Genomic DNA, 27,985 nt, shown 5'->3' with positions numbered 1-27,985 from the left:
CATACCCACCCCTGGCAACCACTACTCTACTTTCTGTCTATGTATTTGCCTGTTCTGGAAATTTTCTATAAAGGGAAACGTGGAATATGTGGTCTTTTTTTCTGGCTTTTTTCACTTAGCATCGTGTTTTCAAGGTTCAGCTATGTTGAAGTATAAATCAGTGCTTCACTCCTTTTTATTGGTGATTAGTATTCCATTGTGTGGATATACCACATTTTGTTTATTTGTTCATCTGTTGATGGCCATTTTGGGTTTCCATTTTTTGGCTATAATAATATAATTATTTGTATATATAAAATATAATAATGCTGCTATGAACATTTGTGTACGAGTTTTTGTGGAGGAATTAAATATTAACTAGTCAGAAAACAAATTCTTAATCCTTTACCTTTTTTTAAACTGATTTTATAATACTTATTACTTTCAAAAAACTAATATCTTCTCATTTTAAAAATTGTATTTGGGTACTTTTTGGTGTGCTGTTAATTTTTTTAAAGTTTGGAAGATGGGGATTTCCACAAATAGCAGGGTCCATTGTGAAAAGACAGACCCAGGTTGGGTAGCTCATTTGGATATCTCAGATTGCCCTCTAGAGTACATTTAGAAGGATGGAAATTCTCTATATCTCATCAGGTTTCTTTTTTCCTCCAATTTTAAAGATGAAGAAAGAAAAATCCAAATTGGAAAGAACACCCCAAAAAAATGACCAAGGAAAACGAAAAATTAGTCCAACTAAGAAGGAATCAGAATCTAAAAAGTGCAAACTGACTCCCAAAAAGGAAAGCTCTATAAAGTCAATAAAAAAGGAAACAAGTATGTTTCAGAGAGGCCTGGACTTCAAGGAGCAGGTGGCTGAGGAAACAAATGGTGACAGCTGGGCTAGGAATTTGGCTGATGACAGCAGTGAAAACAAAGTGGAAAATTTGCTCTGGGTGGATAAATATAAGCCAGCCTCGCTCAAGACCATAATTGGACAGCAAGGTGACCAGAGCTGTGCCAACAAACTCCTACGCTGGCTCCAAAACTGGCACAAGAGTCCATCCGAAGATAAGAAACACGGTGATTTTACAGCTTCATTCATTTTTCTGTGTGTCTGTCACCATGTCATTGCTCAGTGACACATGTGTTAGGAAGTGTAGTAGTTGGTTCATTGATCTCTCAGCAAGCATTTATTGAGAGCCTACTCTGAGCCTAGGTGCTGCACTAGACTGCAGGAGTCCTATTGTGAACAAAACACAGTCCCCTTTAAGGCACTCCCGGTCAATGAGGGAGACGTAGATAAACCAGTAATTAAAATGTATTGTGCTAAGTACTGTTACAGGGTTAAGTATAGGGTCCTCGGGGGGTGGAAGTGTGTGGTCAGGGATTCCCATTCCTAGAGGAAGAGATATCTAAGCTAAGACTTGGAAACTAAGAAGGAGTTAGCTAAGTGAAGGGAGGGGAGTGTCAGGTGGGAGAGCATACATGTACCAAGGTCTGAGACATGTGAGAGCAAGACCCCTGAGAGGGCCAGAGAGACTCGGGAGGAAAGGTGCAAATAAAAAGTTGAGGCATGCTTACGGAGTAGGCAGCCTGAAAATCCCAGTAGCATGTTTGCTTTTGGTAGGCACGGAAAATGAACAGTCACAATATATATTTAATGTCCAAAGTATTTATTATTGGAACTGAAGTTTCCAATCACAAATGTTAGTAGTGTTGTCTTGAGCTCCAGCCACAGCCCTGGGTGATACTGTGTGAGAAATAAGAAGGAAAAATTTAGTGAGCATCATAGTGAATTCCCAAAGCAATGACTGGGTTATTAATGTCTAGGTGGTCACTAGACATTGGCCAACAATGCCAGTTTATTTTATTTATAACAGTTAGATAATATAATTGTAATAATACAGGGTTAAACTTAAGGTGACCCCTTTTCTCTTTCCAAAACCAAATAAAAGGTGGTATAAGTGCTTTGTGTACCTAGAGAAGACTTTTTAAGGCTTCGGGTGAACTATAGTCCGTTTTCCCATGCCTGAAGTAGGTTTAACCATCTCTCTCTCAGTTCTTGTATATGAATTGAGAACCCATTATGTGCCAGGTCCCCACGTGATAAGGGGAGGAGTTGAGCTGGGCAGGATAGTTGCAGATACAGCATCTTCAATTCATTCTTTTTGTGATCATGTAGGTGACTGTGCTTGTTAGTATTTACTGAGACATGCCAGGCTCTGTGCTCAGCATGTCCATCCTCACAACATGCCCACCAGACGCATTACTATTGTTACCCTCATTTTACAGAGGAGGAAAACAGATACAGTGGGGTTAAGTCACTTCTGAAGTTCTCCCAGCTGGTGAGCGGTAGAGTTAGGATCAGAGCCCAGGTAGTCTGCTCCACGACCTGTGCTTTTGTAGGAAAGGAAGCTCATAAGATTATTGTTTCAAATCAGGGTTTTAAAGTTAGTTTTAGGGTTTCATTTTGAGTGGAGGTGAAGTAGGGAGTAGAATTTCACTAAATGCTCTGGAAACTGTTGTTTATACTTTGTAAAAAATATTCTGCAAATTTCGAACTAAACTGGAGGTGCTCCTGATGCTAACTTTATGCAGTTATTCCTGCCATTCCTGCATTTCTCTTAGGTAGTAGAGGTTAACATTCTGGAACTTCTTTTTTCCTAGCGGCAAAGTTTGGTAAATTTGCTGGCAAAGATGATGGCTCCAGTTTTAAGGCTGCATTGCTCTCAGGCCCTCCCGGTGTTGGCAAAACAACCACAGCTTCTCTGGTTTGTCAGGTGGGTATTCTGTCATTACTTTTCTAAAATCAAACCTCTAGAATTTGCTTTGGTTCTGGGCATATTTGTCATTTTCACCCTTTTTTTAATATTCGTTATTATAATAATAGGTGATATTCACTTGTGTGCCAGACAGTGTGCAAATAAGCCCTTGGGTGTATAATCTTATAGATAATATGTCTTACAGACTCTTATAGATACAGATATCTTATATACCCTTGTAGGAAGAATTCTGTGTACTGAATATAGGTACTGTTGCCATCCTCATGTGACAAATGAAACAGGCTTATAGAGGAGGGTGGTGGCACAGTGTGAACCCAGGTAGTCTAACTCTTCACTGCTGTGGGATCCTGCCTTTGCTCTTGTTGTCTCTACAGCTGCCATATCTCTGGACAATGAGAGGACAAGGCACTAGAGCCAACCAGGGCTCATGTATCAGGATGGTATGAAACGATACATGAAATAGTATCAGCATAATAAAATTAGAGGTTTTAAACTTACTTTAAATTTATTGCTGGATTGGGACTGCCCTGGTGGTGCAGTGGTTAAGACTCCATGCTCCCAATGCATGGGGCCCGGGTTCGATCCCTGGTCAGGTAACTAGATCCCACATACATGCTGCAACTAAAGAGTTCACATGCCACAACTAAGGAGCCTGCGTGCCACAACTAAGACCCGGTGCAACCAAATAAATAAATAAATAAATATTAAAAAAATTTATTGCTGGATTTCCCAGCCCTCTGTTGGATAGGCTGGTGGTTTCATTTAGTCTTTGTTATATGGACCAGACCATAAATTTTTAGTTGGTGTAATAACTATATATTTTCTACTCTATTATTTAACATTTAAAAAAACAAAAAATTTTTTCCCTAGTCTCTACAATTGTGAAGATGGCTCTTTTTTTCCCTTTATTATTATCATTACTTTTTTTGGGAATTGAATTACGGTCTTTCATAATGCCTTATGATCAACATAATGATCAATTTTGGGAAATAAGTCCAAATTACTTTTCACAATTTGAGAGGAAGATTGTGTATAGGGATAGTTTGACAAAGAATGATTTAACTCTATAGTTTATCTTGAAGAGTCAATAATTACTTTTTGGTATCTTAATAAAGATTAATTCTAGATCTACTATTGAAATTTTAGGATGGTTATATTTAATTCTTTTGGGGACTTTAAGAAGCAAACTTATTAAAATTACTTATGTTCAAATATACTCTTCCAGATTAGTGATATGTCAGCTAAGGTTTTAAGACCAAACTTGTGTGTGTTTACGTGTGTGTGGTATGTTATGCATATGATATTTTAAAAAAATCTCTTAATAATGTGAGGCATATTATAGTTAATCTTATTGTCTGTTAGTATCCTACTTTATCTTTGCACCCATGGTTACTTATGTGACTTCTCTACCCTCTTTCTTCCTTAATTGCCTTGTTTTTTGGGGGTGAGTTATTAATTTGCATTGTGATAGTAATGGTGTCCAACATTTTGATTAGGAATTGGGATATAGCTACGTGGAACTGAATGCAAGTGACACTCGGAGTAAGAACAGTTTGAAGGAGATTGTTGCTGAATCGCTGAATAATACCAGCATCAAAGGCTTTTATTCAAGTACGTGGATTTTTAAACTGGTTTTTTGGGTGGGGGGGGGAGAGGTTATGTAAGAAAAACAGGTTAATTTCAATGTTCAGTAACCAGTATTGAACATTACTATGTGCCAGGCACCCTTCTAAGTCCTAGGGCTAATGAGAGAATAAGAAAAGCCTCTGACATAATTCTGATAGAATGGTAGTTAACTTTTTTTTTTGGTCAGGTCTTAGTGGTTTCTGAGAATGTGATAAAAATGTATATGTGGACATATTTATGCAGATTTTAGAGGATTCAAAAGTGAATCCTGTGAAGAGAGAAAGTTGATAATACAGTGCGATGAGAGAGGAGATAAAGGCTGTAGGTGAAGGAATGATTCTATTTGAGACATTGGGGAAAACTACCAGTAAAAGGGTGACGTTTGTTCAAAGGGTCTTGAAGAATGAGAAAGAGAATAGTTTGTGGGTGGAAGAGGTTATTTCAGGCAAAGGTGGTAGAGGAGGAGAAAGGACATAGTGTGAAAGTGCCACTGTGTTTCAGGTTGTAGCTAGTGGTCTGGCGTGGCCAGAGTTTATGCGGAAAATAAGATACCCAAATTACAGACTATACTGCATATTTAGAATCTATGGTATATTGCATGGTCACCTGAACGGTAGAAGATGATAAAAAGAATTTGCTCAGGAAACGTCACTCTTATACATGATTGGTGGGAGTATAAATCAGTACAGCTCTGAAGAGCAATCTGACAGTATTGCTCAAAGTTAAATTATACATACCCTTTAACCCAGAAAATCCAATTCCTGGAGTTTAGCAACTGTTATACTTGTATATATGCAAGATGACATATATATGTAGGGGTATTCATTGCACACGATTCATAATAGCAAAAGATTGGAGGCATTTCATATTTTATCAGTGGAAAGTGGTTAATTATGATGTATGTGTAAAATGGAATATTTAAATAGCCTTTAATAAATGAGGTGTTCTGTATGTGCAGATAAGGAACAGATCACAAAAACATATTAAATGATAAAACCAAGGTATATATTTTTATGTACACATGTTTTTAATATGTATAGAATGTCTCTTAAGGGATATACGTACAGGAGACTGTTCCCATTGTTTGCCTCTAGAAACTGCGTATCCTAGGGGACAGAGGTGGGAAAGAATTTCTTTTCACTGCTTACTCTTGTGCCTTTTGAATTTCACGCCATAGACCTGTGTTACATAGATACATTTTTAAAGCAGCCGTGTTTGAACAATTGTGATTTTGTTTGTGTCCCATCCCATTGCTTCTCAACATGGGGTAGGCGGAGCAGCCCATTCAGTAGGCACAAAACATGCTCTCATCATGGATGAAGTAGATGGCATGGCCGGCAATGAGGACAGGGGAGGAATTCAGGTAATGAAAACACCGTATTTTTGAAGTTTTACTGTTGATTTTTATTTAAAAAAATATGTATATATTTAAAAAACTAATTATCATGCTGTGATATTTACAGCAATTCAGGCATGTTGCTGAGGAGGTTTTAAAACCTAAAACACATACATTGTGTGGTATTTTGTTCTTTTATAAATTTTTTATGTTGCAAATTTGCCTTTCAGGAATTAATTGGCCTGATAAAACATACAAAAATTCCCATTATTTGTATGTGCAATGATAGAAATCATCCCAAGATTCGATCTTTGGTTCATTATTGTTTTGATCTTCGTTTTCAAAGACCTCGGGTTGAACAAATTAAGGTATGATAATTGGAATATTTTTCTCTATCACACTATCCTATATATTTTTGGGTCTTTTTTTTTTTTTTTTCATTTTAAAATCTCGACAATATATTGTGTTGTCTAGGGTATGGGAAAGGGTGTTTTCATATGTTAATGACAGATGTATAAATGAGTATAATTTGGGGAGGGACTATAGCCATTACAGTTTTAACATAAACGTAACTTTTGAACCAGTGCTTCAAGTTCTGAGCTTTTTTTTTTTTTTTAAATTATTATTTATTTGTTTGTTTATTTATTTTTGGCTGTGTTGGGTCTTTGTTTCTGTGCGAGGGCTTTCTCCAGTTGCGGCAAGTGGGGGCCACTCTTCATCGCGGTGCGCAGGCCTCTCACTATCATGGCCTCTCTTGTTGTGGAGCACAGGCTCCAAACGCGCAGCCTCAGTAGTTGTGGCTCACAGGCCTAGTTGCTTCGCGGCATGTGGGATCTTCCCAGACCAGGGCTTGAACCCGTGTCCCCTGCATCGGCAGGCAGATTCTCAACCACTGCGCCACCAGGGAAGCCCAAGTTCTGAGCTTTATCACAGCATATACACAGAGAAAATATGATTTCTTTTTTTGTTTGTTTGTTTGTTTTTATACTGCAGGTTCTCATTAGTCATCAGTTTTATACACATGAGTATATACATGTCAATCCCAGTTGCCCAATTCAGCACACCACCATCCCCACCCCACCACGGTTTTCCCCCCTTGGTGTCCATACTTTTGTTCTCTACATCTGTGTCTCAACTTCTGCCCTGCAAACCGGTTCATCTGTACCATTATTTCTAGTTTCCACATACATGCGTTAATATACGATATTTGTTTTTCTCTTTCTGACTTACTTCACTCTGTATGAAAGTCTCTAGATCCATCCACGTCTCAACAAATGACTCAGTTTTGTTCCTTTTTATGGCTGAGTAATATTCCATTGTATATATGTACCACAACTTCTTTATCCATTCGTCTGTCGATGGGCATTTAGGTTGCTTCCATGACCTGGCTATTGTAAATAGTGCTGCAATGAACATTGGGGTGCATGTGTCTTTATGAATTATGGTTTTCTCTGGGTATATGCCCAGTAGTGGGATTGCTGGATCATATGGTAATTCTATTTTTAGTTTTTTAAGGAACCTCCATACTGTTCTCCACAGTGGCTGTATCAATTTACATTCCCACCAACAGTGCAAGAGGGTTCCCTTTTCTCCACACCCTCTCCAGCATTTGTTGTTTGTAGACTTTCTGATGATGCCCATTCTAACTGGTGTGAGGTGATACCTCATTGTAGTTTTGATTTGCATTTCTCTAATAATTAGTGATGTTGAGCAGCTTTTCATGTGCTTCTTGGCCATCTGTAGGTCTTCTTTGGAGAAATGTCTATTTAGGTCTTCTGCCCATTTTTGGATTGGGTTGTTTGTTTCTTTAATATTGAGCTGAATGAGCTGTTTATATATTTTGGAGATTAATCCTTTGTCCGTCGATTCGTTTGCAAATATTTTCTCCCATTCTGAGGGTTGTCTTTTCGTCGTGTTTATGGTTTCCTTTGCTGTGCAAAAGCTTTGAAGTTTCATTAGGTCCCATTTGTTTATTTTTGTTTTTATTTCCATTACTCTAGGAGGTGGATCAAAAAAGATCTTGCTGTGATTTATGTCAGAGAGTGTTCTTCCTATGTTTTCCTCTAAGAGTTTTATAATGTCCGGTCTTACATTGAGGTCTCTAATCCATTTTGAGTTTATTTTTGTGTATGGTGTTAGGGAGTATTCTAATTTCATTCTTTTACATGTAGCTGTCCAGTTTCCCCAGCACCACTTATTGAAGAGACTGTCTTTTTTCCATTGTATATCCTTGCCTCCTTTGTCATAGATTAGTTGACGGTAGGTGCGTGGGTTTATCTCTGGGCTTTCTATCTTGTTCCACTGATCTATTTTTCTGTTTTTGTGCCAGTACCATACTGTCTTGATTACTGTAGCTTTGTAGTATAGTCTGAAGTCAGAGAGTCTGATTCCTCCAGCTCCATTTTTTTCCCTCAAGACTGCTTTGGCTATTCGGGGTCTTATGTGTCTCTATACAAATCTTAAGATGATTTGTTCTAGTTCCGTTAAAAATGCCATTGGTAATTTGATAGGGATTGCATTGAATCTGTAGATTGCTTTGGGTAGTATAGTCATTTTCACAATATTGATTCTTCCAATCCAAGAACATGGTATATCTCTCCATCTGTTGGTATCATCTTTAATTTCTTTCATCAGTGTCTTATAGTTTTCTGCATACAGGTCTTTTGTCTCCCTAGGTAGGTTTATTCCTAGGTGTTTTATTCTTTTTGTTGCAATGGTAAATGGGAGTGTTTCCTTAATTTCTCTTTCAGATTTTTCATCATTAGTGTATAGGAATGCAAGAGATTTCTGTGCATTAATTTTGTATCATGCAACTTTACCAAATTCATTGATTAGCTCTAGTAGTTTTCTGGCGGCATTTTTAGGATTCTCTGTGTATAGTTATCATGTCATCTGCAAACAGTGACAGTTTTATTTCTTCTTTTCCAATTTGTATTCCTTTTATTTCTTTTTCTTCTCTGATTGCCATGGCTAGGACTTCCAAAACTATGTTGAATAATAGTGGTGAGAGTGGACATCCTTGTCTCGTTCCTGATCTTAGAGGAAAGGCTTTCAGTTTTTCACCATTGAGAATGATGCTTGCTGTGGGTTTGTTGTATATGGCCTTTATTATGTTGAGGTAGGTTCCCTCTATGCCCACTTTCTGGAGAGTTTTTATCATAAATGGGTGTTGAATTTTGTCCAAAGCTTTTTCTGCATCTATTGAGCTGATCATATGGTTTTTATTCTTCAATTTGGTGTATCACATTGATTGATTTGCGTATATTGAAGAATCCTTGCATCCTTGGGATAAAACCCACTTGATCGTGGTGTATGATCCTTTTAATGTGTTGTTGGATTCTGTTTCCTAATATTTTGTTGAGGATTTTTCATCTATATTCATCAGTGATATTGGTCTGTAATTTTCTTTTTTTGTAGTATCTTTGTCTGGTTTTGGTATCAGGGTGATGGTGGCCTTGTAGAATGAGTTTGGGAGTGTTCCTTCCTCTGCAGTTTTTTGGAAGAGTTTGAGAAGGATGGGTGTTAGCTCTTCTCTAAATGTTTGATAAGATTCACCTGTGAAGCCATCTGGTCCTGGACTTTTGTTTGTTGGAAGATTTTTAATCACAGTTTCAATTTCATTACTTGTGATTGGTCTGTTCATATTTTCTGTTTCTTCCTTGTTCAGTCTTGGAAGGTTATACCTTTCTAAGAATTTGTCCATTTCTTCCAGGTTGTCTATTTTATTGGCATAGAGTTTCTTGTGGTAGTCTCTTAGGATGCTTTGTATTTCTGTGGTGTCTGTTGTAACTTCTCCTTTTTCATTTCTAATTTTATTGATTTGAGTCCTCTCCCTCTTTTTCTTGATGAGTCTGGCTAATGGTTTATCAATTTTGTTTATCTTGTCAAAGAACCAGCTTTTAGTTTTATTGATCTTTGCTATTGTTTTCTTTGTTTCTATTTCATTTATTTCTGTTCTGATCTTTATGATTTCTTTCCTTCTGCTAACTTTGGGTTTTGTTTGTTCTTCTTTCTCTAGTTCCTTGAGGTGTAAGGTTAGATTGTTTGAGATTTTTCTTGTTTTTTGAGGTAGGCTTGTATAGCTATAAACTTCCCTCTTAGAACTGCTTTTGCTGCATCCCATAGGTTTTGGATCGTTGTGTTTTCATTGTCATTTGTCTGTAGGTATTTTTTGATTTCCTCTTTGATTTATTCAGTGATCTCTTGGTTATTTAGTAACGTATTGTTTAGCCTCCATGTGTTTGTGTTTTTTACATTTTTTTCCGTGTAATTCATTTCTAATCTCATAGCATTGTGGTCAGAAAAGATGCTTGATGTGATTTCAGTTTTCTTAAATTTACTGAGGCTTGATTTGTGACCCAAGATGTGATCTATCCTGGAGAATGTTCCGTGTGCACTTGAGAAGAAAGTGTAATCTGCTGCTTTTGGATGGAATGTCCTATAAATATCAATTAAATCTATCTGGTCCTTTGTGTCAATTAAAGCTTGTGTTTCCTTATTTATTTTCTGTTTGGATGATCTGTCCATTGGTGTAAGTGAGGTGTTAAAGTCCCCCACTATTATTGTGTTACTGTCGATTTCCTCTTTTATAGCTGTTAGCAGTTGCCTTATGTATTGAGGTGCTCCTGTGTTGGGTGCATATATATTTATAATTGTTATATCTTCTTCTTGGATTGATCCCTTGATCATTATGTAGTGTCCTTCCTTGTCTCTTGTAACATTCTTTATTTTAAAGTCTATTTTATCTGATATGAGTATTGCTACTCCAGCTTTCTTTTGATTTCTATTGGCATGGAATATCTTTTTCCATCCCCTCACTTTCAGTCTGTATGTGTCCCTAGGTCTGAAGTGGGTCTCTTGTAGACAGCATATATACGGGTCTTGTTTTTGTATCCATTCAGCCAGTCTGTGTCTTTTGGTGGGAGCATTTAATCCATTTACATTTAAGGTAATTATCGATATGTATGTTCCTATTCCCATTTTCTTAAATGTTTGGGTTTGTTATTATAGGTCCTTTTCTTCTCTTGTGTTTCCCACTTAGAGAAATTCCTTTAGCATTTGTTGTAGAGCTGGTTTGGTGGTGCTGAATTCTCTTAGCTTTTGCTTGTCTGTAAAGCTTTTGATTTCTCCATCGAATCTGAATGAGATCCTTGCCGGGTAGAGTAATCTTGGTTGTAGGTTCTTCCCTTTCATCACTTTAAATATATCATGCCACTCCCTTCTGGCTTGTAGAGTTTCTGCTGAGAAATCAGCTGTTAACCTTATGGGAGTTCCCTTGTATGTTATTTGTCATTTTTCCCTTGCTGCTTTCAATAATTTTTCTTTGTCTTTAATTTTTGCCAATTTGATTACTATGTGTCTCGGTGTGTAAACTCCTCGGGTTTATCCTATATGGGACTCATGCTTCCTGGACTTGGGTGGCTATTTCCTTTCCCATGTTAGGGAAGTTTTCGACTATAATCTCTTCAAGTATCTTCTCTGGTCCTTTCTCTCTTCTCCTTCTGGGACCCCTATAATGCGAATGTTGTTGCGTTTAATGTTGTCCAAGAGGTCTCTTAGGCTGTCTTCATTTCTTTTCATTCTTTTTCTTTATTCTATTCTGCAGCAGTGAATTCCACCATTCTGTCTTCTAGGTCACTTATCCGTTCTTCTGCCTCAGTTATTCTGCTATTGATTCCTTCTAGTGTAGTTTTCATTTCAGTTATTGTATTGTTCATCTCTGTTTGTTTGTTCTTTTATTCTTCTAGGTCTTTGTTAAACATTTCTTGCATCTTCTCGATCTTTGCCTCTATTCTTTTTCTGCCGTCCTGGATCATCTTCACTATCATTATTCTGAATTCTTTTTCTGGAAGGTTGCCTATCTCCAGTTCATTTAGTTGTTTTTCTGGGGTTTTATCTTGTTCCTTCATCTGGTATATAGCCCTCTGCCTTTTCATCTTGTCTATCTTTCTGTGAATGAAAATATGATTTCTGGGATATATGAGGCTTGGGAAAGGTAATATCTAAGATCCACAATGGCTCTTCAGTTCCAAAATTCTAGAAGCTCGTGAAGATTGGAAGTGTGGGCAGAGCCTCATCATAAAGAGGAAATCTTTTCAGATGAAAGCTTTGTAGAAAAATGCCCCATAAGATCTCCAATCTTCAAAGCCTGGAGACTGAAACTTATAAATGTTCCTTGGGAAAGTGTCATTTTATTTTTTAAGTGTTTTCTGGGTCAGTTTTTAAAAGTACCTGATAAATATTTTTTTAAAATCTGATTATATGAATTAAAAAAAAATCATTGAAGATTCATTCCCCTTTGTCAATTTCAGGGTGCTATGATGTCTATTGCATTTAAAGAGGGTTTAAAGATCCCCCCTCCAGCTATGAATGAAATAATTTTGGGAGCCAATCAAGATATCAGACAGGTAAATTAGATATATATTATATAACATTGATGATTATTTTGAATGGATGCCTTCAGTGTTTTGGGGATGGGGAGTGGCAGTATTTTCCTGTCTTAACAGTGTCTTACTTGTGTTTCTTTCAGGTTTTACACAATCTGAGTATGTGGTGTGCACGAAGTAAAGCACTAACCTATGACCAGGCTAAGGCTGATTCTCATAGAGCCAAAAAGGATATCAAATTGGTAAAATAAATTTCCACTTCTTAAGTGCCAAAGCACTTCTTTTCCTGTCAGTATTAATTTAATTGAAATAGTTCTTATAGTTCCTTGAGACACCTATGGAACCTATGGATATTTATAATAAGAGATATAGACAGCTGCTAAAAGTGTTTCTAATTCAAATGAATTTTTCCTTAAGGACTGTCAATGTAATTGTCAATTTTGAGAAAGGGAAGTTTTATGCCTCAGTAGTTATGAAATGGCCTTTCTAGAGTCCCTTATGTATGGATTTCATGTTTTGAATGGTTTTGGAACTGTTCAGAATAATCTTGTTTCAGTTGGCTTATAGTTTAAATGACCTCTCTGAAACTAGAGGTCTGTATCAATTATCTCTGTGTTGTTTCACCTAGTCACCAGTCAGAATTTATTATTACAGTTAGAGCAATGATTAAACAGTATTTTTCCCCTCCCTTCCTCTTTTTGAAAAATCAGTAAACATTTTCAGAGCCATTTTAGGTTCACAGCAAAATCGAGATTGCCTGCATATCCCCCTGTATAATGTCCCCCACTGTCAACACCCACCACCAGAGCGGCACATTTGTTACAACTGATGACCTTCACTGACATACCATTATCACCCACAGTCCGTAGTTTAACATTAGGGTTTGCTCTTGGTGGTGTACATTCTATGGGTTTTGACAAATATGTAGTGGCCTTTATCCACCATTGTAGTATCATACAGAATACTTTCACTGCCCTAAAAATCCTCTTTGCTTTGCCTGTTCATCCCTCCCTTCCCCCAGCCCCTGGTAACCAGTAATCTTTTTACTGTCTCCATAGTTTCACCTTTTTCAGAATGTCATATAGTTGGAGTCGTATAGTATGTCATCTTTTCAGATTGGCTTCTTTCACTTAGTAATATACGTTTAAGGTTTCTCCATATCTTTTCATGGCTTTGTAAGTCATTTCTTTTTATGTGGATATGTTTTCAGTTCACTTGGGTAAATACCAAGGAGCGGAGTTGTTGGATGGTATGTTAAGAATATATTTAGTTTTGTAAGAAACTACCGATCTGTCTTCCAAAGTGACTGTACCATCTTGCACTCCTACCAGCAGTGAAAGAGTTTCTGTTACTACACATCTTAGCTAGCATTTGGCGTTGTCAGTGTTTTGGATATTGGTCATTCTACTAGGTATGTCCCTCTCTCTCTTTAGGGCCCATTTGATGTTGCCCGGAAAGTGTTTGTAACTGGAGAGGAGACTGCTCATATGTCACTTGTGGACAAATTAGATCTCTTTTTTCATGATTATTCAATAGCACCCCTCTTTGTCCAGGAGAACTACATACATGTGAAGCCTGTAGCCGCAGGGTGAGTGTTCAGAGCTAGTGAGGGGTAGAATTAGTACCCCTCCCAGCCTTACGAAGGCCAGATACCTGGGAAGGAGGGGTGTGGAGTGTGGACAGTGGTGTAATTCGGACTGGTTTATTCCTGCAGGGGTGACATGAAAAAGCACTTGATGCTTTTAAGCAGAGCAGCAGACAGCATATCTGATGGTGACCTAGTGGACCGTCAGATCCGGAATAAGCAAAACTGGAGTCTTCTGCCCACACAGGTAAGCATAGGGCTTTCCTTAAAGCACAGACCCTGCTTTAGTTAGAACAAAATAGCTTTTAGCTCCTGTAATTATTTGAAATACCAGATAAACATTACGGCTCTTAATGGCAAAAAATATAATCTGTTATAGATTAAAGTTCCTTGTGGTCACTATTGTCTATTTCTTAATCTACTCTTATTTTTCAATGTTTTTAATGTAAATGGACATACGGAAATAGGAATGTCAGAGTTTGGTCATACTAAGATGTGAGTCAAAAGTTTCATTTGCTCTCTTTTACCTTAAGAATCCATTTCTTTTTTGTCATTCTTGGCTCTCCCAGATTGTTACTAAGTAGCTCATCCCTGAAGAAATGCAACCAGGGCAGGTCCGTAGCCATTTTTCTGACATATGAATTCTAATTTTCTTTATTCTTCCTTGCTACAGAGGCAGCTTTGTATTGGGTATTTTATTTAGGTTGATATCTTTTACTCAAAACAGAGTTTTGCAAACTTTCGTAATTAAGACTGGTTATTTATTCTTGAGTTTTGCATATTTATGTAATATTGACCTAACAAGCAAGGGACTTCTGGAGGTCTACTCTTCTTTTGAAGATTCCTTTCTCTTATGTTTTAAAAGTGTTCATTTTTTTTTATACCTAATAATTATACCTATGAGAATTTATCCTGAAGAAATAATGTTAAACACAGGAAGAGCTTAATGTGCAAAAATACTTCCTAAAGCAGGGGTCCCCAACCTTTTTGGCACCAGGGACCAGTTTCATGGAAGACAGTTTTCCCACGGATGGTGGTGGTGGGTGGGGGATGGTTTCGGGATGATTCAAGCGCATTACATTTATTGTGCACGTTATTTCTATTATTGTTACATTGTAACATATAATGGAATAATTATACAACTCACCATAATGCAGAATCAGTGGGAGCCTTAAGCTTGTTTTCCTGCAACTAGACGGTCCCATCTGGGGGTGATGGGACCGCCTCAGCTCCACCTCAGATCATCAGGCATTAGATTCTCATAAGGAGCACGCAACCTAGATCCCTCGCGTGCACAGTTCACGGTAGGGTTCACGCTCCTATGAGAAGCTAATGCCACCACTGATCTGACAGGAGGTGGAGCTCAGGCGGTAATGCGAGTGATGGGGAGTGGCTGTAAATACAGATGAAGCTTCGCTCGCTTGCCCGCCGCTCACCTCCTGCTGTGCAGCCCGGTTCCTACGGATACCGGTGCGTGGCTTGGGGGTTGGGGACCCCTGCCCTAAAGCATTAATTTAGCAAGAAATGGGAGAAAATCTCCATGTTCAGCAATAGGACTCTGATTAATTATGGTAAATCCTCTTGATGGAACATTATACAGCCTTTAAAATTACTTGTAAAGATGATCTAATATAAAAAATACTTATGAGAGAATATTATTAGAACAAAGCAGGATACAAGATTTATGTATAATTCCAACGTTTAAAAAAGTAAAAACCCTGGGACTTCCTTGGTGGCACAGTGGTTAAGAATCCACCTGCCAATGCAGGGGACATGGGTTCGAGCCCTGGTCCGGGAAGATACCACATGCCACGGAGCAACTAAGCCTGTTCGCCACAACTACTGAGCCTGTGCTCTAGAGCCCATGAGCCTGCATGCCACAACTACTGAAGCCCACACACCTAGAGCCCATGCTCCACAACAAGAGAAGCCACCGCAATGAGAAGCCCGCGGCACCGCAATGAAGAGTAGCCCACGCTCACCGCAACTAGAGAAAGCCCACAACGAAGACCTAACACAGCCAAAAATAAATAAATTTATATTAAAAAAAAAGGTAAAAACCCTGGATATAGAAGATATCCAAGGATACCTTTAAAAAAAACTTTTCTCAAGTGCCAGTTTACTTGATTCTCTAATTATTAGATTTTCCATGCTTTGATCCACCTGGTTTATTGATACCTTATGTTGAAGACAGTCATATTCCTCTTAAACAGTTTTTTCTATAACACTGGCATTGTGAGGTAACTGGTGTATGTTGAGATCAGTTGGCTGAGTCTGGGTTGGCAAGATGATCTGTGAGGGCCATAACATGTTTTGGACCAAGGCATTTACTGCAATTAATTGTTTTCTCAAGTTGAAGTTTCCCATACCAACAGATGAGAGAGAGAGGGAAGGGGCCTATCTTGGAATTAGGTACCAGGGGCAATGTTACTGCATTTTCTGGAAACTGCTTGGAAGCCAACAGCTGCTAAAGAAGCAACTTAACTCAGTACTGAATTTAACTTGTGGACTGCAATTAATTTTTTCAGGCCATTTATGCCAGTGTTCTTCCTGGAGAGTTAATGAGGGGGTACATGACCCAGTTTCCTACCTTCCCAAGTTGGTTGGGGAAGCACTCATCTATGGGCAAACACGATCGTATTGTTCAGGACCTAGCATTGCATATGAGTCTCAGGTAAGCGGGGTATTACTCTATGTGTGGCATTTTATCAGGGTAGTATATTTAGCCTTTAATAAGGATAGCATGAGTCACAAAGATTTGTGTTTTAGTTTTGATTTCATTACTAACTAGATAAATGAACATGGATAAGTTCATGGCCCTGAGTTTTATTATCTGTAATTAGTATGACACTCGTTTTATCACTTAAAAGGATACTTTGGAGAATAAAGCCAGATGGTAGATGTGCCATAATGTTAAGATAAGTTTTAAAGCTATATAAATCTGAGGTAGTGCTATTATTTATTGTTATTGTGACTATGCCTATTACTAGTAGGCATACATAATATCTTGGCCTCCAAAGAAATTAATAGGAAAAAGGGAACTATTTAAGTAAATGAACTAGTTTTTGCCTCCTATCCTAATAGTAAACTGACCTAGTCATTTGGGACAGGGGGATACAGTTTAGCGTATTACAGAAGGTGGATACTCAGATGATTGAAAACCAGTGTCTTTGGAGAAGTTTAAGGAAGTTCAAAAATTCTTATTATTTGGTTAAATTTTTTACAGTTTAGAAACTTAGAAATGTGCTTGCACACAAATATTAAGTGAACTTTAGGGATTCGTTTTTAACCATGAAGAACTACTTAATCTTATTTTCCTTTCTAGTCTCTGGAGAGAATATTAATATTAGTCTAACCTTAACTTTTGTTTAAAACTGAACTGAGATGTTCCTTTCTTCTGTTCCTGTAGAATTCTACTTCCTACTAAGATCCCTCTTCGTAGCCTATGGTGTGGGTCTTTTTTTTGCTACCCCATGTTAGTTTTCTATTGCTGCTATAGCAAATTACCAAAACTTACTGGCTTAAAACAACACAAATTTATTCCCATGTTGAGATGGGAAGATTACCCTGGATTATCTGGATGGGCCCAAAGTAATCATAAGTGTTTTTACAAAATAAAAAATAAAAAGAGTGGTGGAGGTAGGCAGCAGCGTCAGTCAGAGAGATGTGAAGATGCTGCGCTCCCACTGCTGGCTTTGAAGATGGACAAAGGGACCATGAGCCAAGAGATACAGGTGGCCTCTAGAAGCTTGAAAGGGCTCTTTTCCCCTGCTCTTCTCATTGCTCAAGCTGAAGGCCTGCCTTTCAACTCCTTTCCTATTCCCTGCCCACCACTTTTTCAAGGTGACGTTATCACTTTGCCCTGGGGTGTGCCTCTTTGATGCTTCCACTATATTTGTGTAGATACATTGGTATGTATCCATTACCCTAGTGGTGTAGTGCTAAGCTTTCCCTACACCAGCTGTTCCTTAGTAAGCTTTCCATTAAACATTATTAAAAGTGGATTAAACTCCAGCAAACTATGAGTTGGTGGTAGTTTGCCATTGATTACAGTGTATCTCTTTTGTTTCGGTTTAAGAACTTACTCCAGCAAAAGGACTGTAAACGTGGATTATCTGTCACATATAAGGGATGCACTTGTACAGCCCTTGACCTCACAAGGGATAGAAGGAGTACAGGATGTTGTTGCTCTTATGGACACGTATTATTTGATGAAAGAAGACTTTGAGAATATTATGGAAATTAGCAGCTGGGGAGACAGACCTAGTCCCTTCTCCAAGCTGGATCCCAAGGTAAGCTGTGTACCCCGCTGGTTCTCCATCACTTTGTAATTACCGTGTACTAGGAGTACTTCAGAGATGTTTTAGATGCTTTTAAAAGTTTAATTTCTTTTCTTAAATGCTTTTTGCTTATGGTCTGTGCTTTCCAAAGATACTATTTGAGTACAATATTAAGAGTAGACTTTGGGATTTGACTTTTATAATTTATAGTTTTATCTTTGCCTTATCCTGCGTGGAAAAGCAAGGTGTGAAATCTGAGGAGCAAATGTAGATGTATTCCTTACAAGGGTAGGCAGATGAGCCTGGGGAAGTAAAAGTGAGGTGGTGGTAATGCATTATGAAAAGAAGTGTTTACTGGCTGAGCATTTTTAGGCTTTTTCTTAGTCTGCCTAATCTGTGTTTTAGTGTATTTATTACAGTTGGACAATCTATTATGTAATAATGTATCCCCTACTTTATATAGTGAACATGAAAAAACTAAAGTGACATAAATGAGTTTGTGATATCTAATATGTCACCCTTGTGCTTGTTTACTTGGTGCTGTTCTAGAAGACATGTTCTCTGTGGCTTGCCTTCTCTAGAATTTTGACCTGACTACGGGTATGACTATAGGTAAATTCTCACAAGAGACATCCATTGTTAGAATTTGTGGACTAATTCTACAGTTAGGTTTAGAAGCTTGAGGTTAAGGCTTTTCAAGTTACTTAGTATTTTGAAATAGCCTATTTTTGTGGTAACGGTAATTTATATATTTTGTGGTAATTAAAGGACAACTTTAACTCGTACTTTATTGTAAGCCTTTTTTGATTTATTGGTTCACTGACTAACTTTGCTTGTCACTTTGTAGAACTGCAGAGAACACTGAATAGAAAAAATTGATGACTTAGAGTGACTTTTAAAAATCTGCCTAATGTTCCCTAATACTGATTATTTTTTGAGTCATGGCTCTATTAAGAATGTCGTGAAAAATATGGAACTTCTCCATAGGAAAATGCATATATACTTACATGTACATGCATACATATTTTACAAACAATTTCAAGGGGCTCCTAGGGTCTCTCAGAGCCTCTAGGCCTACAGAGTTTAAAGGGGTTGTTCGGCAGTTAGAGTTTTAAAAACCTCCCTCTATTCCTTTTGTGTAGGTGAAAGCAGCCTTCACAAGAGCTTACAATAAGGAAGTCCACCTTATTCCGTATTCACTCCAGGCAGTAAAGATACACAGACACAGCACAGGCCCAGTGCTGGATTCTGAATACAATGAAGAGTTAAATGAAGATGACTCTCAATCTGATGAGAAAGACCAGGATACTTTGGAAACTGATGCTATGATCAAGGTAGTATTTTCATCTGCAAATAGGAGAAGCTATGATACTCCCTCAAAATAGCTTATCTTGTGTATAACTTGCCTTTTGAAATTATTCAGAGCCTGTTTAGCAAGTAACAGAGGAAGCCGAAAATACTTTTTTTTTGTTCATCACAGTTCCGAGGGTGAAGAAGGTGTAGATTTCATTTTTATAAACAGTCAGCTTCTTGTAACAGTGGAAGAGCCAGACAGCAAAAAAAATAGGCCATCATATTAATGGTCATATGCTCTGTTGGAAAAAGGACTATTATTTTTTATTTGCCATTGGTGTGTGTTTTACCCACAGACATATTTTCATAGCATAATCAGGAAAAGCATTTTGAATGAAACCATTTCTCCTTTCTGTTATTGATTTTTTGCTACAGCTGTTGAACTGCCCATAGAAGTTTCCCAGGGCAAAACATCCTCATCTTTTGCTAGGAAGGATTAAAATCATTTATGGTGTCAGCCCCCTGTTTACCATTGGCTGAGGCAAAGGAATCTAGTTTGTATCCTCTTCTGTCCTGAGTGTGTGTGCGTTTATCATTCGTGCCCCTCGATTCTGTTTTGTATGTGCAGGGGTGGGGATAGCGGCCTTCTCCAGTGTGGCTCTGTCTAGTCTTGTGCAGACATAAGACGTCTACTCCCTCCCCTGCTCAAACTGAGTGTGTTTGGATCTCTAATCTGAAACTGAAAGAAAAGGAAATTCTTCATGAAAACATTACCGTGTGTGTAAATTATCTCTTGCTTATTTTGCCTTTCCTAAATATATCGGTGTTCTGGGGAACATATCCTAGTTCTAGAGTCTAAATAGCTTTCCAGTAGTTCAGAGCTACAGCTAGCCAGTTGTTATTAGTAAGCTCATCGGGGATAGCCGTAGTTCAAGATCTAGGTGTTTGCAACCTTTCTTCTTTATTAAGCTGCAGGTAAAGATTTGATTTATTGTAGAGATGAACTTATTTCATTTACTCATAAACACAGCTACTAACTATTTTGTGCATCTTTCCCTCCCAACAGAAAAAGACAAAATCTTCAAAGCCTTCAAAATCAGAAAAAGAGTCCAGAAAAGGAAAAGGAAAAAGTTCAAAGAAATGAAACCATTTTTCACTGCTGACTGCTACTTTTTACTCAACCTGCTGACCAGTCTAGCTGGTCTTAGAGAATGCCTTGTTTTTCCAAAGGAACCATGTTTTAGTGTAATGGGGCAACCTCATGGTCCCATTACAAATAAACGGTGGTACAGCTAGAAGGATGTAAACAGTAGGCTGATGTACACCTCTTATAGAGGTTGATAGGACTGCTTGGGTCCTCCACTGTCCCCTGTCAATCTAATGAGATTGTACTTCAAAATGACTGTATATTCAGAATTAGAAACTACATGTGGGCTTTGGAGTCAGATTTTTTTTAGTTAACAGTAATATGTCTGGGAACAGAGGTACTAAGGCGGCTTTTGTAGGCTTAAGAATTTATCCTAATAGCCATTATAGGAGCAATGCCGATTTTTAAAAAACAGTAGTTACTATTATGTGGAGAAATTTTGTAAATAAATCAAAATACAAAACAATCACCACCTAGAACTGGGTATTCTTTGTACATTGTCAAATATCTTGCAAAATAGAAATTAGAAATAAAAATGTTTCACATGATACATGTACAAATTCTTAAGATTGTCATCTTGTACAGTAAGATACTATGTTGGTATATTTTTTCCTTATTAATTTGCAAATGATTGGATACAAAAGCTAACTATATTCCTACTAACCTGTTCTGTGAAACATAACTTTGGCAGTTGAAGAGTCAGAACTCTATAATTCCCAAGTTCATTACCCCTATGAGTGTCAACCACACCTCTGGTGTGAATAGAATTTCGTGGAGAGGCCTCTTTGTTATTATTAGAGGGTATTGTGGCTGCAGAAAGATTGTCAGACATTCCTAGCCTTCCAGAGTGTCAACTCATTAGTTTAAAACCAGTAGGGCCTAGGCTGGGTCAAACTCTTATCCTCACTCTGGTTTGGGACTAAATGAACACTGGCTTTTGTTTACTTTGTCCCTGAGGGATCCAGTTCTGTCCTGACAGATTCCACAAACGCTACTGGAACTTTAGATTGTACCTGTAACTGTGCTTGTTGAGGGGCCTGAGGCTGTGGAACTAGTCTGGAATTTGGGTGTCTAGCAATTTCTTTAATCTTGTCAGTAAATGCTCAAGGGTATGTGCTACTTCTGCGAGATATGTGCTAAAAGGAATGTAAAACCAGGATTCTGTTCCCTGCCTTTAAGGAACTGGTAGTCTTGTTTGGGAGGCGAGAGGAAGTTCTTGAGACATTTAAAATGTATTTACCAGTGTGAAAAATATCTTTCATGTAGATTAAGTTCATTATGGGAATAAAATGTTGCCTTAAGCCTTTGCCTACTAAGCCACGTCCCTCTCTTTGTTAAAAGCCCTGCTTGAAACTTCTGCTTCAGTGAAGATTTTCTTGATTGACGACTGCCTCACCTCACCAGTGGGGTGAGCATAAATTTCTTATGCGTATTTTTCCATTTCTATTGCTTTTTGATATGCAAGTCATATCTGCCTACTTGCTCTGTGCTTCCCAGGAAAGGGACTGTAATCTCCTTGCAGCCAGAATAACAGATAGTGTCCTTTACTTGTTCATTATAATTTGGAGCAACCAGTAAATCCTTATTGGAGCCACTGGATGCCACACATCATCCTTGTAGCATAAAACTGTATACATGCTTTCTTTGCGATCGAGTCTTGGCCATTTGGTAGTCTATAACAAACTACTACTTTATTACTAATACTACTTCATCCTTCATTTTTTAAGTTTTATCAGTGTATTATTTACAGCAACATTATTGGGCCTCTTGAAGTTATTAATAAGGAGCACATAGTTATGTGTACTAGGAGGAGTATCTTCCTAAATAAGTTCTGGTACAATTATGCTCATTAGTGAATGTCTAAGGCCCATAACTAACTCCCAAAATATAATGTGCTTACCCTTACAGATCCCAAGTGCCTATGGCTCTTATTATTCCTGTAACCTTACAACATCCCTCAAGTGATAACACAAAACAAAGGGACTACGGGTGGGTTTAATGGTAATGACTTGTATCACTTAGGAAGGCCAGGGCTCTAGCCAGCCTTTGGGAAGGAAAAACATAAAGCTGGAGGCATGCATATGGATACCTGGATGCTGTAAAACTTTATTGGCACTTTGGGTTCTACCCTAGGCTCGTAGGTACCTCTGTAATGCTCAGAATGCTGGTGGCTATACTGTAAAATCATATCATCTGATACATTCAGAGTTAGTTAGTTAGTTAGGCTACATGATTCTGTCAGCTGCTCAGACTTTGGTACTTTGGCTTTGGATGGCAAGGAAGCATATACTGATATGTATAGTATTGGGTGTGTGTGACATGGGAAAGGAACCCTCTAACCACCTTGGGGAAGATTCTGAATAATGTATGTCTTCAGGGGAAGTCAAATGATTTAATTTTGTGACAGGAATTCCATGCTATGTAGTATAATGACTCAAGAAACATAAGCTTATAGTTTCATTCTTTAAAAATGCTGATTTTACTGATTTTTGATGTTTTTATTCTCAGACGACTGATTCTGCTAAATAGCCTTGATTTGTGTAAGCCTCTCACTTCAAACTTTTTAACACTGTTAATATCTGTGCTGCCCAGACTTCACAGTATGGTTTAAAGCTACCTTCCTTTATTTCTTTTTCTGTCTTTAAATCTGGGAAAACATTACAAATATCTAATCAATAAGTTTATTTTAAAGGAGGTATTTCAAAATAGAAAAGATATCAAAAAGCTGAATATTTACAGTTATGTCATAGGTTACTATTAACAGTATAGAGCATAGAATATGTAAGACTCAGAAGAGGAAATATACAGAGTATAATAAACAGCATGTTATATGTCACTGTTTGTTTGCCACTCTACAGAAGTTGAAAGTGGTGACCTGAAGAGGTGACCTTGTTTTTTCTGTATTCAGGAAGGACCATCTTGAAATCTGCCAGGGGTAGAAACACAGCCTCCTGTGGAAAAATGGTATCTTCTCAGGACCATAATACCTAGAAAGGACAAAAAAATAAAAAACAAAAACCCATATGCTTTTAGAAGGGTTTCAAGTAACTACTAGCATTTAGTAATAAAGCCAAGCATAATAAAGAAGATATTTTTGCTCATTTCTGGAATGTGGAGCAGGATCACTACATTCAAGTAAGAAATTTCCAGTCTGTAATTGAGTTTCAGTCTTGGCTTTTCAACTGACTAAAACTGTATGGGCAAGCTGTTGAACCTCTGTTACAAAGTGAGGATGAGGATAACAGCCACCTTACTGAGAAGAATGAGAAAGTGCAAGGTTAGTGCTCAGCAACTCAACCCAAAGAGGCCCATACCAAGACAAGTTATAATTAAACTGCCAGACGTTAAAGACAAGAAGACAATCTTAAAAGCAGCAAAAGAAAACAACTTGTTTGTTATGTACAGGGGAACCCCCTCCCCCCCATAAGACTGTCAGCAGATTCTTTTGGCAGAAACTTTGCAGGCTAGAAGAGAGTGGCCTGATTGATTGATACAGTCAAAGTGCTGAAAGAATAAAACTGCCAACCAAGAATATTCTACCTGGGAAAGCCATCCTTCAAAATTGAAGGAGTGAGGAAGTTTTCCAGGCAAGGAAAAGCTAAAGAGGTTCATCACCACTAGACTGGCCTTACAAGAAATGTTAAAGGGACTTCTTTAAGCTGAAACACAAGGGCACTAATTAATAATATGAAAATATATGAAATTGTAAATCTCAAAGGTAAAGGTAAATATATAAATTCAGAATAATCTAATGTTGTAATGGTAGGTACTTATAAATCTAGTGTGAAAGTTAAAAGACAAAATAGTAAAAATAACTATAATAATTTGTTAATGGATACACAAGATAAAAAGATATAAATTGTGACATCACAAACAATGTGGATGGTGAGAGTAAAAATGCATTTGAACTTAAGTTGTTATCAACTTCAAACAGGCTGTTATATTTTATGTAAGTAAGTCTCATGGTATCCACAAAGCGAAACCTATGGTAGACAAAAGAGAAAGGAATCTAAGCATGACTACAGAAAATTGTCAGATCACAAAAAGAGAAAAAGGAGCAAGAAAAGAAGAAAGGAACAAAGGAATTACAAAACAGCCAGAAAACAATGAACAAAATGGCAGCAAGTCCCTATCTATCAATAACTACTTTAAATATAATTATAAATTCTCTGATCAAAAGACAGAATGGATAAAACCCAAGATCCATCTATATGCTGCCCGCAAGAGACTCACTCAGCTTTAAGGACACACAGACTGAAAGTGAAGGAATGGAAAAAGATATTCCATGCTAATGGAAACCAAAAGAAAGCTGGAGTAGCTATACTTAGACAAAATAGACTTCAAAACAAAGGCTGTAAGAAGGGACAAAGAAGGCCATTATATAATGATAAAGGGATCAATCCACAAGAGGATATAACATTTGTAAATATTTTTTATTTACATTAGCAGCACCTAAATATAAGCAAATATTAACATATCTAAAGGAAGAAAGCGCAATACAGTAATAGGAGGGGACTTCATTACCCCACTTTCATCAGTGAATAGATTTTCATTTGACAGAAAACCAATAAGGAAACATTGGTCTTAAATGACATGTTAGACCAGATGGACTTAACGCATTTACAGAACATTCCATCCCAAAGCAGGAGAATACACATTCTTCTCAAGCACACATGGAACATTTCTCCAGGATAGATCATATGTAAGGCCACAAAACAAGTCTTAATAAACTTAGAAGACTGAAATCATATCAAGCATCTTTTCTGACCACAAAAGTATGAAACTACAAATCAATTACAAGAAGAAAACTGGAAAATTCACAAATACGTGGAGATTCAAACATGCTACTCAACAACCGCTGGGTCAAAGAAGAAATCAAAAGAGAAATAAAAAAAATACCTGAGACATGAAAATGGAAATAGAGTTTGCCCTCCATATCTGTGGGTTCCATAGCCACAGATCCAACCAACCATGGATCAAAAGATTCAGGAAAAAAAAAAGTACCAGAACGTTCCAAAAAGCAAAACTTGAATTTGCTACATGCTGGCAACTATTTACATAGCATTTACATTGTATTAGGTAATATAAGTAATCTAGAGATGATTTAAAGTATACGGGAAGATGTGCATAGGTTATATTCAAATACTACACCATTATATATAAGGGACTTGAGCATCCATGGATGTTGGTATCCACTAGGGATCCTGGAACCAATCCCCCACGAATACTGAGGTACAGCTATACAGCATACCAAATCTTATGGGATGCAACAAAAACAGTTTCTAAGAAGTAAGTTCATAACAATAAACACCTGCATTAAGAAACAAGAAGGATCTCAAATAAACAGCCTAACTTCACACCTTAAGGAACTAGAAAAAGAACAAGCTAAGCCCAAAATTAGTAGAGGAAGGAAATCTCAAAGAGCAGAAATAAATGAAATGGAGACTAAAAAGACAATAGAAAAGTTCAATGAAACTAATAGCTATTTTTTCCCCCCAAAAGATAGATAAATAGACAAACCTTTAGCTAGAATCACCAAGAAAAAAAGGGGACTCAAAATCAGTAATGAAAGAGGAGATATTACATTCGATACCACAGAAATACAAAAGAGACTACTACGAAATACTATAATGCCAGCAAAATGGACAACCTAGAAGAAATGGATAAATTCCTAGAAACATACAACCTTCTAATACTGAATCATGAAGAAATAGAAAATTAGACCAATTACTATCAAGGAGATTGAATCAGTAATCAAAAACAACCTGACAAACAAAAATCCAGGACCAGATGGCTTCGCTGGTTAATTCTACCAAACACTTAGAGAAGAATTAATACCAATCCTTCTCAAACTTTTCCAAAAAACAGAAGAGGAAACACTTCCAAACTCATTCCATGAGGCCAGCATTACTCTGATACCAAAACCAGACAAAGAAACTACAAGAAAGAAAATTACAGGCCAATATCTCTGATGAACATAGTTGCAAAAGCCCTCAACAAGGGCTTCCCTGGTGGCGCAGTGGTTGAGAATCTGCCTGCTAATGCAGGGGACACGGGTTCGAGCCCTGGTCTGGGAAGATCCCACATGCCGCGGAGCATCTGGGCCCGTGAGCCACAGTTACTGAGCCTGCGCGTCTGGAGCCTGTGCTCCGCAACAAGAGAGGCCGCGATAGTGAGAGGCCCGCGCACTGCAATGAAGAGTGGCCCCCATTTGCCACAACTAGAGAAAGCCCTCGCACAGAAACGAAGACCCAACACAGCCATAAATAAACAAATACTTAAAAAAAAAAACAAAAAAAAAACCCTCAACAAAATATTAGCAAACTGAATTCAATAATACATTAAAGGAATCACACACCACAATCAAGTGGGATTTATTGGAGGAATGCAAGGATAGTCTAACATCCAGAAATCAATCAAGATGATACACCACATTAACAAAATGAAGGATAAAAATCATATGATCATCTTGATATAGAAAAAGCATCTGACAAAATTCAGCATCTGCTCATGATAAAAACTTTCACAAAAGTGGGTATAGAGGGAACATACCTCAACATCATAAAGGCCATATAGGACAAGCCCACAGCTATCACACTCAATGGTGAAAAGCTGAAAGCTTTTCCTCGAAGATCAGGAATAAGACAAGGATGTGACTCTTGCCTTCAGGCAAGAAAAAGAAAAAGGCATTCAGATAGGAAAGGAATAATAAGTTAAACTGTCACTATTTGCAGATGACATATTATATATAGGGAACCCTGAAGACCACCAAAAAAGCTGTTAGAACTAATAAATTCAGCAAAATTGCAGGATACAAAATCAATATACAAAAATCTGTTGTATCTAATAATGAACTATCAGAAAGAGAAATTAAGAAAACAATCTTATTTACAATTGCATCAAAAAGAATACAATACCTAGGAGTGAATTTAACCGAGGAGGTGAGAGACCTGTGCACTGAAAAACTATAAGACACTGATGAAAGAAACTGAAGATATAAATAAATGGAAAGATTTTCTATGCTTATGGATTGGAAGAATTAATATTGTTAAAGTGTCCACACTACCCAAAGCAATCTACAGATTCAATGCAATTCCTATCAATTTCCAATGGCATTTTTCACAGAAATAGAACAAACAATCCTAATATTTGTATGGAACGACAAAGACACTGAACAGCCAAAAAGCAACGTTGAGAAAGAACGAAGCTGGAAGCACCACACTTCCTGATTTCAAACTATATTATGCAGCTATAGTAATCAAAACAGTATGGTATCGGTATAAAAACAGACACACAGATTAATGGAACAAAATAGCCCAGAAATAAACCTGTGCATATATGGTCAATTTATGACGAAGAAGCCAAGAATATACAATGGGGAAAGGCAGTCTCTTAAATAAATGGTGTTGGGAAAACTGGACAGCCACATGCAAAAGAATGAAACTGGATCACTGTCTTACACCATACACAAAAATTAACTCAAAATGGATTAAAGTCTTGAACATAAGGCCTGACAACATAAAACTCTTAGACGAAACCATAGAGAGTAAGCTCCTTGACATTGGTCTTG

The 27,985-nt window shown here is 37.5% G+C and overlaps 2 protein-coding genes across 8 annotated transcripts in view; one reads left to right on the top strand and one right to left on the bottom strand.

The window, feature by feature from the left end:
* The window catches only part of RFC1 (replication factor C subunit 1), a 79,669-nt gene extending 57,938 nt beyond the window's left edge, over positions 1–21,731 (top strand). Inside the window, exons 13-25 of one of the 2 annotated variants that reach the window (XM_061192180.1) lie at positions 660–1,059; positions 2,647–2,759; positions 4,259–4,373; positions 5,660–5,751; positions 5,955–6,092; positions 12,036–12,131; positions 12,254–12,352; positions 13,544–13,698; positions 13,825–13,942; positions 16,224–16,369; positions 17,774–17,987; positions 19,118–19,309; positions 20,335–21,731. In XM_061192180.1, the coding sequence (XP_061048163.1) occupies positions 660–1,059; positions 2,647–2,759; positions 4,259–4,373; positions 5,660–5,751; positions 5,955–6,092; positions 12,036–12,131; positions 12,254–12,352; positions 13,544–13,698; positions 13,825–13,942; positions 16,224–16,369; positions 17,774–17,987; positions 19,118–19,309; positions 20,335–20,412 (1,956 nt within the window). In that variant the 3' untranslated portion in view covers positions 20,413–21,731. Of the gene's footprint in view, positions 1–659; positions 1,060–2,646; positions 2,760–4,258; positions 4,374–5,659; positions 5,752–5,954; positions 6,093–12,035; positions 12,132–12,253; positions 12,353–13,543; positions 13,699–13,824; positions 13,943–16,223; positions 16,370–17,773; positions 17,988–19,117; positions 19,310–19,896; positions 19,944–20,334 lie in introns of those variants that run through there. The other variant, XM_061192181.1, reaches the window with a different exon arrangement.
* Positions 21,732–23,115: 1,384 nt separating this feature from the next.
* The window catches only part of WDR19 (WD repeat domain 19), a 93,881-nt gene continuing 89,011 nt past the window's right edge, over positions 23,116–27,985 (bottom strand). For all 6 annotated transcript variants that reach the window (XM_061192174.1, XM_061192176.1, XM_061192175.1 and 3 more), the window contains one exon: positions 23,116–23,402. The gene's annotated coding sequence lies outside the window, so the exon portion shown is untranslated. The remainder of the gene's footprint in view (positions 23,403–27,985) is intronic.

The sequence above is a fragment of the Eubalaena glacialis genome, chromosome 5, assembly GCF_028564815.1.
Source record: "Eubalaena glacialis isolate mEubGla1 chromosome 5, mEubGla1.1.hap2.+ XY, whole genome shotgun sequence".
Taxonomy (NCBI): Eukaryota; Metazoa; Chordata; class Mammalia; order Artiodactyla; family Balaenidae; genus Eubalaena; species Eubalaena glacialis.
This window is presented reverse-complemented; position numbering and strand designations above follow the sequence as displayed.